Source organism: Nesoenas mayeri (assembly GCF_963082525.1).
Source record: "Nesoenas mayeri genome assembly, chromosome: W".
In the NCBI taxonomy this organism is placed as follows: Eukaryota; Metazoa; Chordata; class Aves; order Columbiformes; family Columbidae; genus Nesoenas; species Nesoenas mayeri.
In genome coordinates this window covers 14,871,204-14,886,785 of record NC_137553.1, presented here as the reverse complement: position 1 = coordinate 14,886,785, position 15,582 = coordinate 14,871,204, and the positions used below count along the sequence as shown (strand labels likewise).

Below are 15,582 nucleotides of genomic sequence, written 5' to 3'. Positions count from 1 at the left end.
GTTAAACAAAAAGCAAATTCAAGCGATTTTCTTATTTGAGTTCAAAATGGGTCATATAGCAGCAGAGACAATAGGCAATATCAACAACGCATTTGGCCCAGGAACTGCTAACAAACATACAATGCAGTAGTGGTTCAAGAAGTTTTGCAAAGTAGACAAGTGCCTGAAAGATGAGGAGCATAATGGCCATCAGAAGTTGACAACGACGAACTGAGAGCAATCATAGAAGCTGATCATCTTACAACTACACAAGAAGTTGCTGAAGAACACAACCTCGACCATTCTACGGTCATTTGGTATTTGAAGCAAACTGGAAAGGTGAAAAAACTCTATATGTATGCGCCTCAAGAGCTGACCGAAAAATCAAAAAAATCATCATTTTTAAGTGTCGTCTTATTCTACATAACAACAACAAACCATTTCTAGATTGGATTGTGAAGTGGCACAAAAAGTGGATTTTACACAACAACTGGTGACGACCAGCTCAGTGGCTGGACCGAGAAGAACCTCCAAAGCACTTCCCAAAGCCAAACTTGCACCAAAAAAAAAGGTCATGGTCACTGTTTTGTGGTCTGCTGCCAGTCTGATCCACCACAGCTTTCTGAATCCCAGCAAAACCATTCCATCTGAGAAGTATGCTCAGCAAATCAATGAGATGCACCGAAAACTGCAATGCCTGCAGCCGGCATCGGTCAACAGAAAGGGCCCAATTCTTCTCCAAGACAATACCCAACCGCACGTCACACAACCAATGCCTCAAAAGTTGAACAAATTGGGCTACCAAGTTTTGCCTCATCTGCCATATCCACTTGACCTCTCACCAACCGACTACCACTTCTTCAAGTATCTTGACAACTTTTTGCAGGGAAAATGCTTCCACAACCAGCAGGATGCAGAAAACGCTTTGCAAGAGTTCGTAGAATCCCGGAAGCATGGATTTTTATGCCGCAGGAATAAACAAACTTATTTCTCATTGTCAAACTGTGTTGACTGTAATGGCTCCTATTTTGCTTAATAAAGATGTGTTTGAGCCTAATTATAATGATTTAAAATTCATGGTCTGAAACCACAATGACTTTTGTGCCAACCTAATATTTGTAAGAGCTGTATTATATAGTTCATCAATACTTCCTAAAATTTTACAAGAGCTCTGAATCTCTGGAAAGTAATTACTGAAATATGTCACAGACATTTATTTTAAAGGACATAAAAACAAGTTTGGAAAGGCATTTGAGAAGTTATCTAATCAGCCTTCTACTCAGAGCTGATACTTTGAGAATATCAGCTACTCTAAGTCAGCCATTCTGTAAATTAAGATTTTGGTTGGGACCAGACATTTGCCAAAAAACATGCACAATACTGAGTAGTATTTGCTTGATGGAAAACGAAAAGACTGTGCTAGTTTGACTGAAAATGAATTAATTTTCTTCATGTAGCTGGAAACCTTTCTTTTTCATAGCTAGCATGGTCATTATTTGGACTTAGTTTGAGAACAAGAAGATAACACCCATGGACAGAGTTAATGTTTTTAATTGCTCTGGTCTGAGAGCCAAGGACTTTCTGAGTGCTCTGCCCACAGGTGCGATGTATCAAGGAAGGAGGGCATGGATGGGACAGACCTTGACTGACATCCAGACTGATCAATAAGAGTATTCCATCCCATTAATGTCATGCTTCATATTTAAGGAGAGTTGAGATCTTCCAGTCCCTCTCTTCATCTCGCGTTCTCTTTGTAAGAGACTGGACAGAATTGTGTTCAGGACTTTCTTTTGTTTGGCCTTTTGCCATCCTGCCATTTGCAGAGGCCTCTGGGCCTTTCTGCCTTTTTCCTCTTTTCTCTCTCTGGGGTCAGCTGTTTGGGACCAGGGTGCTGTGACCAGCTGTTCAGTAAAGACGGAATTCATAAGGAATTGCACTGAGTATCTTTACATTCTATTTCTATTTTATCTATATATTTACTAGTAGTGTATTACTATTTTGTTATTTTATTAAACTGTGTTTATCTCAATCCAAGTTTCTCCCTCTCTTTCGATTCTCTCCTCTATTTGTGGGAGGGGGGGGGGAAAGTGAGCGACCAGCTATCATGGTTATATTGCTATATTGCTAGCTCAAGTTAAACCACAACAATGACATTAACTACACTACTCCCAGCAGCAATTACCAGATGTAAACTTCTCTGCTTCAGCAGTTATTCAACATATATGGCCTCAGGCTGTGGGTTGCAGAGAAATACAGGATCATAAGATAAATCAGGTTGGAAGGGACCACATGAGATCTCTAGTCCAACCTCCTGCTCAAAGCAGGTTCAGCTATGATGTGAGATCAAGTTCCTCAGGGTTCTATAATGTCATGAAAAACCTCCAAGGACAGAGACTGCACAACCATCTAACAGTTTTTAATTAAGTGATCCTGAAAGTCAGATCAAAGAGATTATGGTCTTTATAAATGGAACTGATTGCTCTAGTGGGCTAGATGACATTAAAGTCATAAAACATATACTGCTTCACCTTCTGGTTTGGGTTTTTTGTGTTTGTTGAGTTTTTTTGTTTGTGGTTCATTTGTGTGTGTGTGCGTTTGTTTGGGGTTTTTTTTGATTGTTTTTTTCTTTTCACAGGCTCAGAGTTTAGAGGTGATCCACAAGATAAGGGACATCATATTTTAACATACAGAGATTATACTGCAATTAAACAGTGAGGAAAAAGATATTTTATAACAGTCAGTGTCATCCTGAACATTTTCCAATCCATTAAACTGATCTTTCCAGATAGTCCAGGCAGATAGACTGATAGTTTTTGGCACTTACTACAAAGAACTCAGACAACTGAAGGAACCTTCACAGAAGGTCAGTTTAGCACACAGTCTAATTAAATAATCCTTTAAATTAACTCAAACTTCCTGGTGTACCTGAAGCAGAGTAGAAGTAGACATTTATCTTCAACATTGCAAACAGTTCCTTGACACCTACTTTAAATGGCACACAGCGTAACTAGAAAAAGGTGCACAAAGGAAAAACAATAAAACTCAGCATCATAGAACTACTGCCTATTAAAGAGACTATAAATGGACAGTGAAGAAAAGGGGTGGAGAGAATAATAATGTACATAGAGGTAGAACAGCAATATAGAATAATGTACTATTTGCACAGGAAACAACTTTTTTTTCTTTTTCCACAGACAAGAACTAGAAGGTGGTAAATGAAGCTAGCTTACAGGTTGGAAAAGTCAAAGACCAACTTCTTTTCTATGTCTCTATTAAACTGTTTTTATAGGAAGGCAAAAGTTTAAAAAACAAAACAAAACAAAACCACACCTTTTTTAAAAAAATAGTTAAATTCATAGGAGATAATGAAGTTTGACAGACAGCAATTGATCTGTAAGCTACGCATGGCCTGGGAAGCCCCACCCAGTTGAAGTCAGTGTACACTGGAGAAATAGTCATTCCATGTTCTCTGAATATGGCCTGACCATTGCCAGTTACAGGTTATGAAACAAGAATTTGGTTAGAACTTGTAACGTTGTTCTCGTAATATATTCCAAACACCTAACAGTCTCAGAACACTTCGACTGAAGATCAAAGGTCACTATTTATAGATGCAAGTCATTCCACTATTTAATGCTCTTAAATACCACTAGCATTCTCACAAATGAACCACCAAATATTTTTGCTTTAGCTGTCTTCCTACAAGTCTTTAATAATTTTATAAACACCCTAACTCAATGAAATACTTATTTCATTAAAGTTGCTAAGCAGGGAATCACTTTCATCTGACAGCAATCACACTAGAACAGCACTTTAAACTATGAATAGCTCACATGACAAAATTTTAAATCTACATTGATTCAAAGATCAAACGAATGTTTACAACTGTCATGTTTATTTACACAAAGACAGCACAAAAGCATTTTTTGTCAGAGTTAACCTAGAAATTTTCAAGTAAAAACTAGTTTTGCTAGACAAGCATAAAGGGAAATGAAAATAAAGTTTATAACAGAAACTTGTTACCATATTAACTTTGAAAGCTCAAACTTTCCACTCAGGTATGGCAAAGCACAGAGCTAAGACTAAGATCCCCTTTCTGGTTAAAGCAGTTATCCAAAATCCACGTTCATTAGACCATTTCTCTCCCACCACCTCTTGTAGCATTTATTCACTTTCTCCTCTTCCCATGCCCCTAATTCCCAAGCTCACACGTCTTCCTGTTCAGTTAGCCATTAACCACTTGAAACTCTCACTTATTAAATACTGTCTATCTCCTAAAGATAGCCCTGTGCCTCAGTGTTATCCAACCTACCTTACCTTCCAACTCCCTGTTTTTACCTTGCCTCTTCAGCTGCACCCAACTCCCTGTTTTTACCTTGCCTCTTCAGCTGCACTTCCCCACCACCAAACTGTGACACTCACTATCCTACTCCAGCCCCCTTCCCCATGTCATTTTACCATGACATGCAATACATTAACTTTTCACTTCCAGGTTTATAAAGATCTGAATTTCTATGATCCTCATGGATTTCCTTAGACCCGTTCACACAAATGGTGTGGACAAGATAGTAAAACATGTACGCTACATGTGGTGAGCAGGCATCTTATTCTTGTTTCTGCTCCAAGAGGGAGGGAAAAGCCACATGAATATATTAGCATACGACAAGCAAGTAAGCCTTACCGATATCGTAGATTCATAGAATGGTTTGGATTGGAAGGGACCTTAAAGATCATCTAGTTCCAATCCCTCCTGCCATGGGCAGGGAAACCTTCCACTAGATCAGGTTGCTCAAAGCCTCATCGAACCTGGCCTTGAACACTTCCAATGCTGGGGCATCCACAACTTCCCTGGGCAACCTGTTCCAGTGCCTCACCACCCTCATGGTAAAACATTTCTTCCTTATATCTAATCTAAATCTATCCCCTTTGTGTTTAAAACCTCGTGTCCTATCACTACATGCCCTTGTAAAAAGTCCCTCTCCAGCTTTCTTGTAGGTCCCCTTTAGGTACTGGAAGGCTGCTATAAGGTCTTCCCAGAGCCTTCTTCAGGCTGCACAACCCCAACTCTCTCAGCCTTTCCTCATAGGAGGTGCTCCAGCCCTCCAATCATCTTTGCGACCCTCCTCTGGACTCACTCCAGTGGGTCCATATCCTTCTTATGTTGGGGGCCGCAGAGCTGAATGCAGTACTCCAGGTAGGGTCTCACGAGAGCGGAGTAGAGGAGAAGAATCGCCTCCTTCAACCTGGTCACACTTCCTTTGATGCAGCCCAGGATACAGTTGGCTTTCTGGGCTGCATGCACACATTGCCAGGTCATGTTGAGCTTCTCATCAACCATCCTTCTCCTCAGAGCTACTCTCAGTCCATTCTCTACCCAGCCTATATTTGTGCTTAGGATTGCCCTGACCCATGTGCAGGACCTCATACTTAGCCTTGTTGAACCTTATGAGGTTCACACAGGCCCGCATCTCAAGCCTGTCAAGGTCCCTCCGGATGGCATCCCTTCCCTCCAGCACGTTGACCACACCACACAGCTTGGTGTCACTGGCAAACTTGCTGAGGGTGCACTCAATCCCACTGTCCATGTCCCCGACAAATATGTTAAATAATACTGGTCCCAATACCAACCCCTAAGGAATGCCACTCATCACTGGTCTCCACTTGGACATTGAGCCATTGACCGCAACACTTGAAGTGCGACCATCCAGCCAATTCCTTATCCACCGAGTGGTCCATCCGTCAAATCCATGTCTCTCCCATTTAGAGACAAGGATGTAGCGCGGGACAGTGTCAAATGCTTTGCACAAGTCCAGGTAGATTATGTCAGTTGCTCTTCCCTTATCCACCAACACCATAACCCTGTCGTAGAAAGCCACCAAATTTATCAGGCACAATTTGCCCTTAGTGAATACATGTTGGCTATCACCAATCACCTCTTTACTTTCCATATGCCTTAGCATAGTGTCCAGGAGGATCTGCTCCATGATTTTGCTGAGTACAGAGGTGAGATTTGACTGGCCTGTAGTTCCCCAGGTATTACTTCTTTCCCTTTTTAAAAATGCTGCATCTAGTTTTACTGAGCAAAGCGCAGGCTCCTGCAGCTTCTTCCTGCTTACTGTAGGAATACCCCAGCTCAGATCTGCATACAAAAATGTGTAAACAATATACACTAGGACCCAGTCTCCTACAGATGCTGGCATGCAGGGTGCAATAGGAAGCAGGGTTCATACACACAGCCTGCAGGAAAGGAAGAGGCAGAGAAGAGATCCTGAATGGAAATGCCCTACTATGGCGGATGCACTCAACCTCCTCCCCCCTCCCCCCCCCCCCCCTAAACCAACAGCAGTTTGGTCCAGAGGAGGTAAGGGCCTGAGCCATAGCCAGGCCAAGAACTCCTTCCAGGAGACCCACAAGGAAGCAGAACTGCCAGGCAGTAACTTGTGGGCACAGGGAGTCTCGTGCATACTTTTCCTACCGTATGCGATTTGACTATGAGTCAACCACTTTATTCTATAAATACGACAGCCTGGATGAGCCTACTTTGAGCTCTCCCTGCTTAATAAGTGAGCTGTATGGCAATGGTTTTACTACTCACAGGTCAGTGGATGAGCCCAATTTAAGTTTAATATTAATAATTTAGCTTAAGTAGATGCACACTAAATATAATAAACTATTTAGAGATATAAGGTTGTATGATTTTCAATATACTCTTTGATTCATGTTACTTGGTAAGCACAATCTGCTCAGAAAACACAAAGGACATAATGCTTAAGGTATCATGCAGTATATTCATCATTACCTTGTTCTCCCCATTTTGAACCCCAGCAATGATTACCCTAATCATGATAAATTTGAAGTTTTATTATTTAAATCTGACAGGAAGGCATTAGCACCCCTTTCTGATTCTCTGAAGCAACAGCAAGTTCTTTCAGAGGTGTCTACTACCTTATTGTTAGCCAGCACAAAGCACAGACAGAACATAATAATCCAAAATGATCATTTGCCACCCATTTGAAACCTACTGCAAAAGACCAGGCAGAGACAATTTCTCTTGAAACATGGGCTGTGGCAAGTTATATTTCATAATGAATTTGATCACAATTGTGACAGAACTCTCACTTTTTTTAGACAAGGAGTTCCTGTCTGAAGTAGTAATTTTAGGATCTACAGAAAGACAGCTAGGAAGGGCAGAGAGGAAAGGCATAACAGCATACGCTGCACACTGCAACAGGTTAAAAGTTAATAGGAATTTTGAGCTGCCACAGTTTTTAAGTCAAAAATGGCTGTTTTCTTTCCCTTGCATCCTATCTCCAACATAAGAATCTGCTGCAAACAACTCTACAACTTTAATCTGCTTCATAGCTATGATTGTTGCTGACAAACACTGTTAAGTATTTTGATTTTAATGAAGAATACTAGCAGACTGAGGAGCATGGGACTATTATATTCTCAAAAAAAAAGATGAGAACCATCTTAATATACTGTTTCCTTTACATAGTCTTTCTACAGTTACTAATATTTTGATTTTTTCAAAGCAACTGGAATGACCTGAAGAACTTCTACAACACATCTCCTTCAAACTGTTCCCAAATCCAGAGAGATAAAAACACAAAATACAAGCAGTATGTATATACAAAGGATAATGAAAGTACCTGGTTTATTATAAATATATGTTTTTGCACAGAATTTCAATCCTTTCTGTTGATCCAAAAGCTTCATTTTATGAATTCCAAATTCATCTATCATCAGTATTCTACAACAGAAACAGTACATCCTCCTGGATATTCAGGTCAAGTCATACAATTAAATGGAGGTGCTAGCAGACGGGTAGGAGAGGACAAAAGAATAAGTGAATGTCAGCTTCTGACACCTTTACACGATTCTGTGATTCCTGTTCTTTCAGCTGAAAGTAAAATTGCTGATTAGAAAGAAACATTGCATGCTATTGTTGCAGGTAAGTAAATCTCTTATTTGTGATAATGTAAATATAAGTAGATATCTCAGGCAGATCAAAGTCAATAACTGAGTTACTGTAACAAGTTTATGGATTATTTAGATGAGAAAAAAAAATCTTAAAAGCTAGCATTTTATTTAGGAACATCATCATTCTATAGGGAATATCTAACATGATTTCTGAATCTCTTGAACGGGGTAGAAAAATCAGTAAGGTGGATGCTATATATGCTTAATTTAATATTGAGCATATTTTATAAAGTCTTCGGTCCAACAAATCTGATACCTGACCTTTCAAGTCAATCCTAAAAACTTCAACCATATCCTTTTCAAAGCAAGAAATAATTTTAGAAAGTGTATCTTATTTCTAATATAAGTTTACCTAAGTTTATTCTTCCAGCAAGAAGCTTCTCAACGTAAAAATAAGCAAACCTGTCTGGTAAAAATGAACACAAAATTTTTTAAAAAAGAAAAGCAATAAAAACCACCAACCCTACCCCCCCCCCCCCCCCAAAAAAAAAAAAAAAAAAACAACGACCCACAATCTATTCCAAGTTCTCAATGACAAACAGAACAGGTGATCAATACCAGAATTGCATATTTATTCTAATAATCTGAAGATCCTGTTGTGCAGCTAGACAGCATTTGTTCCTCCTTATCTATTATGTTGGTGCAAAAGTAATTGAAGCTTTGGACCATGAATTTTAAATCATTATAACTAGGCTCAAACACATCTTTATTAAGCAAAATAGGAACCATTACAGTCAACACAGTTTTGACAATGAGAAATAAGTTTGTTTATTCCTGTAGTGTAAAAATCCATGCTTCGGGATTCAACGAACTCTTGGAAAGCATTTTCTGCATCCTGCTGGTTGTGGAAGCATTTTCCCTGATTGAAGAAGTGGTAGTCAGTTGTTGAGAGGCCAAGTGAATATGGTGAATAAGGCAAAACTTGGTAGCCCAATTCGTTCAACTTAGAAAGCATTGGTTATGTGACGTACAGTTGAGCATTGTCGTGGAGAAGAATTGGGCCCTTCCTGTTGACCGATGCTGGCTGTAGGCATTGCAGTTTTTGGTGCATCTCATTGATTTGCTGAGCATACTTCTCAGATGGAATGGTTTTGCTGAGATTCAGAAAGCTGTAGTGCATCAGAGTGGCAGCAGACCACCAAACACTGACCATGACCTTTTTTGGTGCATGTTTGGCTTTGGGAAGTGCTTTGGAGGTTCTTCTCAGTGCAATTACTGCGCTGGTCATTGCTGGTTGTTGCATAAAATCGACTTTTTATTGCACATTACAATCCAGTCAAGAAATTGTTTGTTGTTGTGTAGAATAAGGGAAGACGACACTTCAAAATGATGGGTTTTTTTTATTTTTGGTCAGCTCCTGAGGGACAGACTTATTGAGCTTTTCACCTTTCTAATTTGCTTCAAATGCCAAACGACCGTAGAACGGTTGATGTTGAGTTCTTCAGCAACTTCTCGTGTAGTTGTAAGAGGATCAGCTTCTATGATTCCTCTCAGTCAGTCATTGTCAACTTCCGATGGTTGGCCACTATGCTCCTCATCTTCAAGGCTCTCATCTCCTTTGCGAAACGTCTTGAACCACCACTGCACTGTGCATTCTTTAGCCTTTCCTGGGATAAATGCGTTGTTGATGTTGCGCATTGTCTCCACTGCTTTACGACCCATTTTGAACAAGTAAGAAAAATGCTTGAATTTGTTTTTTGTCTAATATAATTTCCATAGTCTAAAATAAATATAAAATAAACAGCAAGTAAGAAGTCAGTAGCAAAAAAACAAAGAACATTAAAATTATGTATAACATAACCATGTTTATTTAACAATGTATTCCAATATCAAATGACAAATTTCAACAATGCAAAAACTAAAATTCCTTTTGCACCAACCTAATAGGTCCTTATACAGATTTTTATAAAGCTGTGATTCAGCTATTCAAGTATCCTTAAAGAGACTGTAAACATATAAAGCACCTTAAACTCCAGTGAGAACCAATTAAAATCTTTTTACCAGCATAACTAACCATACTCATAAGAAGTTGGGAAAAAACGCAAACAACAGAAAATAACGATGGAAGAGGAGAAAAAGGAAAAGCTTTATTGCAACATTCATTGAAGACAGGTTGGAACATCCAAAATTATTTGAACCCTCAACTTAATATTAGGCTGCTCTCACCACAGGTATCTTATTGTATGAAGTGATCCATTATCACCTTCAGGGGATCAAAAATATCCATTCTTTTCTTTCCAATGCAGGTTATTGTAATTTTATCTACCTGAAGATGAGTGTAACCACAGCACAGAAGCTGCAGCTGAAAGTGAATAAATCTCAAACAAGAAAAGCTGACATGGTCAAATTCTGCATGTGTTTTAATGACCTATAAATTCTCAGTTACTTTCCAATATACATTCAATGCACATATATTAATCTATGCATCTAATAATTATAGATTACCTCTACAAAAATCTTATACTCCCAGGTGCTACAGTACTGCACAATGCCAGACAGATTAAAACACTAAACCAAATTCAGCTTCTGTAGCAGTATTCTCTGACAAGACCCAAATCAATTCCCTTTGACAAGGAATTGTGTGGTCTTACCCCAACTCATTCATACTCAGCTGACTCAGGGTTCAGGTTCTGGTTAAATAATTCTTCAGCAGAGACAACATGTGATGAAGTGACCACAACCCCCATTCCCTGTCCCCCTGCACCGCTCAGGGGAAGGATGTAGAGAAAACTGGGAGTGAAGTTGAGTCCAAGAAGAAGGGAGGGGTGGGAGGAAAATGTTTTAAGATTTGGATTTATTTCTCATTATCCTACTCTCATTTGATTTGTAATAAATTAAATTAAGCATGTACACAGGCATGCATTACAGAAACATTTCACTAAAATGAAGTTAATAAAAAGCTAAAATAAATAAATAAATAAAGTGACTTTGCTGAAGAGGAGGCAACTAACACATGCAGAATGCTGAACCCTTAAGAGATCCCTGAACAAATCAACACTTAAGAGTCTGACTGTTCATTTAGAAATGAAAAGACAAACTTAGAAGCCTTTCACCATTGTTAAGTGCATACATGTGCAGATAATGATTTCAAATATTTGTGTGGCTCTTGCAAAGACACCTTCCATCATGGTCCAATTGTCGCGGTTGAGACGGTCAAACGACATGGACCAACTTCTTTCAAGATGAAAGTAATAGGTGCCATTTATCGCTACAAGCGCATTTTTATACAATTCTACCAGTTCATGTGCCTTTTCACTATTGGTTACAAGTTACAGCACTAACATCTCATTGGTTAATTTCTGCTATCATCCATGTTATTCTTCTATCCCCTTCTCTCTCACGGGTACAACTCCATACCTCTGGATACTCCTTTACTCCCATCCTTCTCAATGGTAAATCTTAATATCTTCAAGGCTGATCTCTACTCTCATATTTTCTGTCAAGGATTCCACAGACCTGCTGCAGTTTCCCACATCCAATCTCTATTCTCCATACTTTGTGCAAAATAAAAGATGTAGTTAATTTGTTCCATAACCTGCAAATTGATTTCTACACTACCAGCTACTGTTACTGAACATAAAATCTGACATTTATTTGAAATAACTGGTGCTTAAATCCTCCACGTTAGATACTTCATTCAAAAAAAAAAAACAAAACACAAGCCTTCCCACAGCAGTAAGCAAATATAGCAGGATCAGAAAAATAGCTCACATCCTGCCTAGATACAACAACCAGAAGTTTACAACACAAACCTTGCACACATTTAGTGTCTCCTAGTGGTAGGTTGACCCTGGCTGGCAACTAAGTCCCATACAACTCTTCCCCCAATCCCCCCCAGTGAGATGAGGGGGGAGAATAGGAAGAACGAGAGTGAGAAAAACAAACAGACGACAAAAAAACCCCACATAATGCAAAGACATTCACTCACCACTCCCACACGCAGACTCATGCTGAGACAGTACCCAGGCAATAACCACCTATACCAATCCCTCCCCCTCCTCCCTTGCTGTCCGTGACACTATACAGCATATATCCCTTTGGTCAGTTGGGGTGAGCTGTCCTGGCTGTCCCTCCTCCCTGCTTCTTTTATACCTCAAGCCTACTCACTGGGAGCAGAGTGAGAAACTGACGCAGTCTTGACACTGTGCAAACACTGTTCAGCAACATTTAAAACATGGGTGTGTTTTCAACACTGCTTTATGTTATCAATATGGTTTTAGCTTTTTTTAAATTTTATTTTAAACCAAAACATAGCACCATACTGACTACTATGAAGAAAATGAACTCTACTCCAGCCCAGCCAGACCTAGTACAGTCCTCTTAAAAACAGTAAGAAACCCCAAATCTGATATGTCTTCCTAATGCAGACAAAGTAGGTCTAATATTGGCTGCTTTTCTCTGCTTGCTGTCATGACAGAATCTCACACAAATGCATTTCCAGATGCATAAAGTATCTAAGCTTTGCTTACTTATCATTAGAAAAATAGAGAACTAAAAAAAAAGAGAAAAAAAAAATCAAAATGCATCTATAGGGTTTTTTAGCGTTTTTTTGTTGTTTTTTTGTTTGTTTTTTTTTTTTTTTTTTTTTTACAGTTTTAAAAGGGGAAAAACTGTGGAGTCAAAGCAGTTTACATAGTATAAGAGAGAAGGGTACAAGCAAATACAAACCCTAGTGATTCATGTCTAACAAAGCTCAGAAACTGTGTATGCTGCACTTTGTGCACATAAGCCCCCTACTCTAGAGATGACATTATGATTCTTTTTGTCTGATGTCTCAACTGCAAAATCCCAAGGGAGTTGTGAATAGCTGGGCTACTGTAATCACTAAGTTCCTTTATCCATACAAAGAAATATTAGATTATCTGCAGCGTTTGCCACTGTAGTACTTAGCAAAGTTAGATTATTTACAATTTTGATGTACATCAGTGCAAAGCTAGATTTTTAGGCCCAATGTTAATAATTAACTTTTGATATACTAGGAATACTTGCACCGTATATTATTTCTAGGCAGATAGAATGTTCCCTGCCTTTAAATCTTTACAGCCTAATGCCCACAAATTCAGAAGATTTAGCAAACAATCATGGGGAAAATAAAAAGACTGAAAGATCACCCAGTCTATCCCACCATCCTCAAGGCAAGACCTCCTAGGCAATCCTGCCAGATATCTGTCATGCCTAAGTTGCTTTCCTACAACTATTCAGGTATGTAGAAAGAGGAACATGCAAACACGCAAGTTTTCAGATTCAACAGATGGAAGAACACAACACTGTGAATAGCTAACTTTATTAGGATGCCATGGCAAGGTCCATCTGAAAAAAAAAAAAAGGGATTAGAAGAATATAGCCCAAAACACACAATCTGAAGAAGAAATATGTTATGGTGGCAGGTATACATACAGATATAGACACATGCATTGAAAAACAAATATTAACTAGGAAAACTACTCTTTAACCTATTCATTATCAACCAACAAATTTATTTTAGATGCAACATATAGTCAAAGAGCATATAATTTAGCAGCTCCCCCTCATTATTCTGTGCTCATGAACACACAGTTTTAAGAGACTTCCACCCAAATCAATGAAGTGGCTTCATTAGTTTACTTATCACTATGAAAAAAAAGGCAGGTTGCTTAATTAAATTAATATAACTCATATCTAAAATAAAGGCATATTATGCTTTGCCATACACCACATCAAACTAAACTAATAGGACTGTCTTTCTGCAGTGTGCAAGCTTTTTATATTGACTACCTCTTTCAAATGAAACAAAAAATCCAGCACACTGGTAGAAGTATACTTTCCTCAATGACCATTATTCACAATATCATGACACTCAAGTTATAAATTCAGCAAAACCACAAAATTACAGAATCACAGAACAGAGTTTAAAGAGACCTCTGGAGATCATCTAGTCCAACCCACCTGCTAAAGCAGGTTCACCTAGAGTAGATTGCACAGGAATGCGTCCAGGCAGGTTTTGAATGTCTCCAGAGAAGGAGACTCCACAACCTCTCTGGACAGCCTGTTCCAGTGCTCTGTCACCCTCAAAGTAAAGAAGTTTCTCCTCATATTCAGATGGAACCTCCTATGTTTCAGTCTGTGCCCATTGCCCCTCATCCTGTTGCTGGGCATCACTGATAATGCCATTTCCTCATTTTGACACACTTCTCATTCAAGGCCTATTTTTGTCAAACATATCTTCACAAAGTTTAAGACATTTTTAACATGTGTTAGTCTGGAAAGCCTTATTAAAAAGGGTTGCTAAGCATCCTAAAGCATCCAAGAACCCCAAAACTACCATATAGTTGTGTCTGACAATAATACATAGTAGACAAGGCTCCTACATTAGAGTTACTGGTAAGTATGAGTATAAACATCACGGGTCTAAACAGGGCCTCTAAATCAACCACCAATGCTGTCAGAGGCTCCAGGTCCACACCTTCCCCCAAGCCCTACGCTGCATTCCTTGAGATGCTACAAATATTAGAGTCCTTCTGCAAACCCTGCATCCAAAGGGCAATCCAAAATCTCTGCCAGGTTCCCTTTTGCCCAACATCCAAGTACCTTCCCCACCTCCTCCAAAATCCCGAGCTTGTTCCAGCATGCGTCCCTAGCCCTAACAACCTCACAGTCCCAGCTCCAGCAACGCCTCTGCCCCAAACCAACACTCACCCAGCAGCGTGCTTGCCCCCATCCCACCGGCACCCTATCTCCAGTTAGGCTCCCCTTCCCCATCAACAACCTCCATAATCCCCCGAATAACCGGTGTCCCTTCAGGCACCCCCTTCCCAAAGCCCCCCAGCACCACTGGGGCTCCTCAGCCACCCCCTGCCCAGCGCCCCTCACCTCAGCCTGCCCCAGCCCCGCCGCCACAGCTCTGGCCGTACCTCGCGGTCCTTGAGGCCCAGGAGCAGCACCTCTTCCATGAGGGTGAGCCGCGTTTCCTTGGAGTCGCCCTTCTCGTCGTCGCGGGGCTCGTCCCGGCGGCCTTCATCCTCCGGGCCACCCCCCACCCCCCGCTCCTTGTCGGCGGCGGCGCTGCGGGAGGCCTCAGTCCGACGCTGCACCAGGCCGGAACTACGCTGGGTCAGAGAAGTCATAGCTAGAGGCGGCAGGAGGGTAAAGGCCCGCCACGGGAAGAAGGACTTGGCAACAGCTCGGAAGGAGGGAGAAAAAGGGACGGGAACCGCTCCTGCTTCCGCCCTATCCGCACCGGGACAGCGGCCGACCGCGGGTAGTCATGGGGAGCAGAGCTCAGCCGCAGCAAGGGAGACGGAGGCAGTGGCGATAGGAGCAGACGTCCCCCTCCTCCTACAGCGGCCGAGCTGGCGGAAGTAGCTTATCCTCCAATATGGCGGCGCGGGCTGATGTCAGCGGAGGATGTGGCAAGAGCAGGCAGGGGGAGGAGCCCCCTGCGGGGCAGGAGGTGGGGACGAGGCGCCCCGGGACTGCGGCCCCTCGGCCTCAGGGAGTCCAGGCTGTTACTGTTACCTGGGGCTGTGGAGGACAGTTAATCCAACACTCTGGGCAGAGGGAGGGGGACGGCCGGTGCCCGCTGTGGCATAACCCAGGGGCTGAGTAGTACGCTCTCTTAAATTAATATTTTTTTCCTTAAGA

The 15,582-nt window shown here is 40.9% G+C and overlaps 1 protein-coding gene across 1 annotated transcript in view; it reads right to left on the bottom strand.

The window, feature by feature from the left end:
* Positions 1 to 15,370, bottom strand: part of LOC308051458 (Golgi phosphoprotein 3-like) — a gene marked incomplete at its 3' end in the record, with an annotated part of 50,884 nt that extends 35,514 nt beyond the window's left edge. The window contains exon 1 of the mRNA XM_080361895.1: positions 14,853 to 15,370. Coding sequence (XP_080218021.1) covers positions 14,853 to 15,065 — 213 coding nt within the window. The 5' untranslated portion in view covers positions 15,066 to 15,370. The remainder of the gene's footprint in view (positions 1 to 14,852) is intronic.
* Between the last annotated feature and the right edge of the window lie 212 nt (positions 15,371 to 15,582).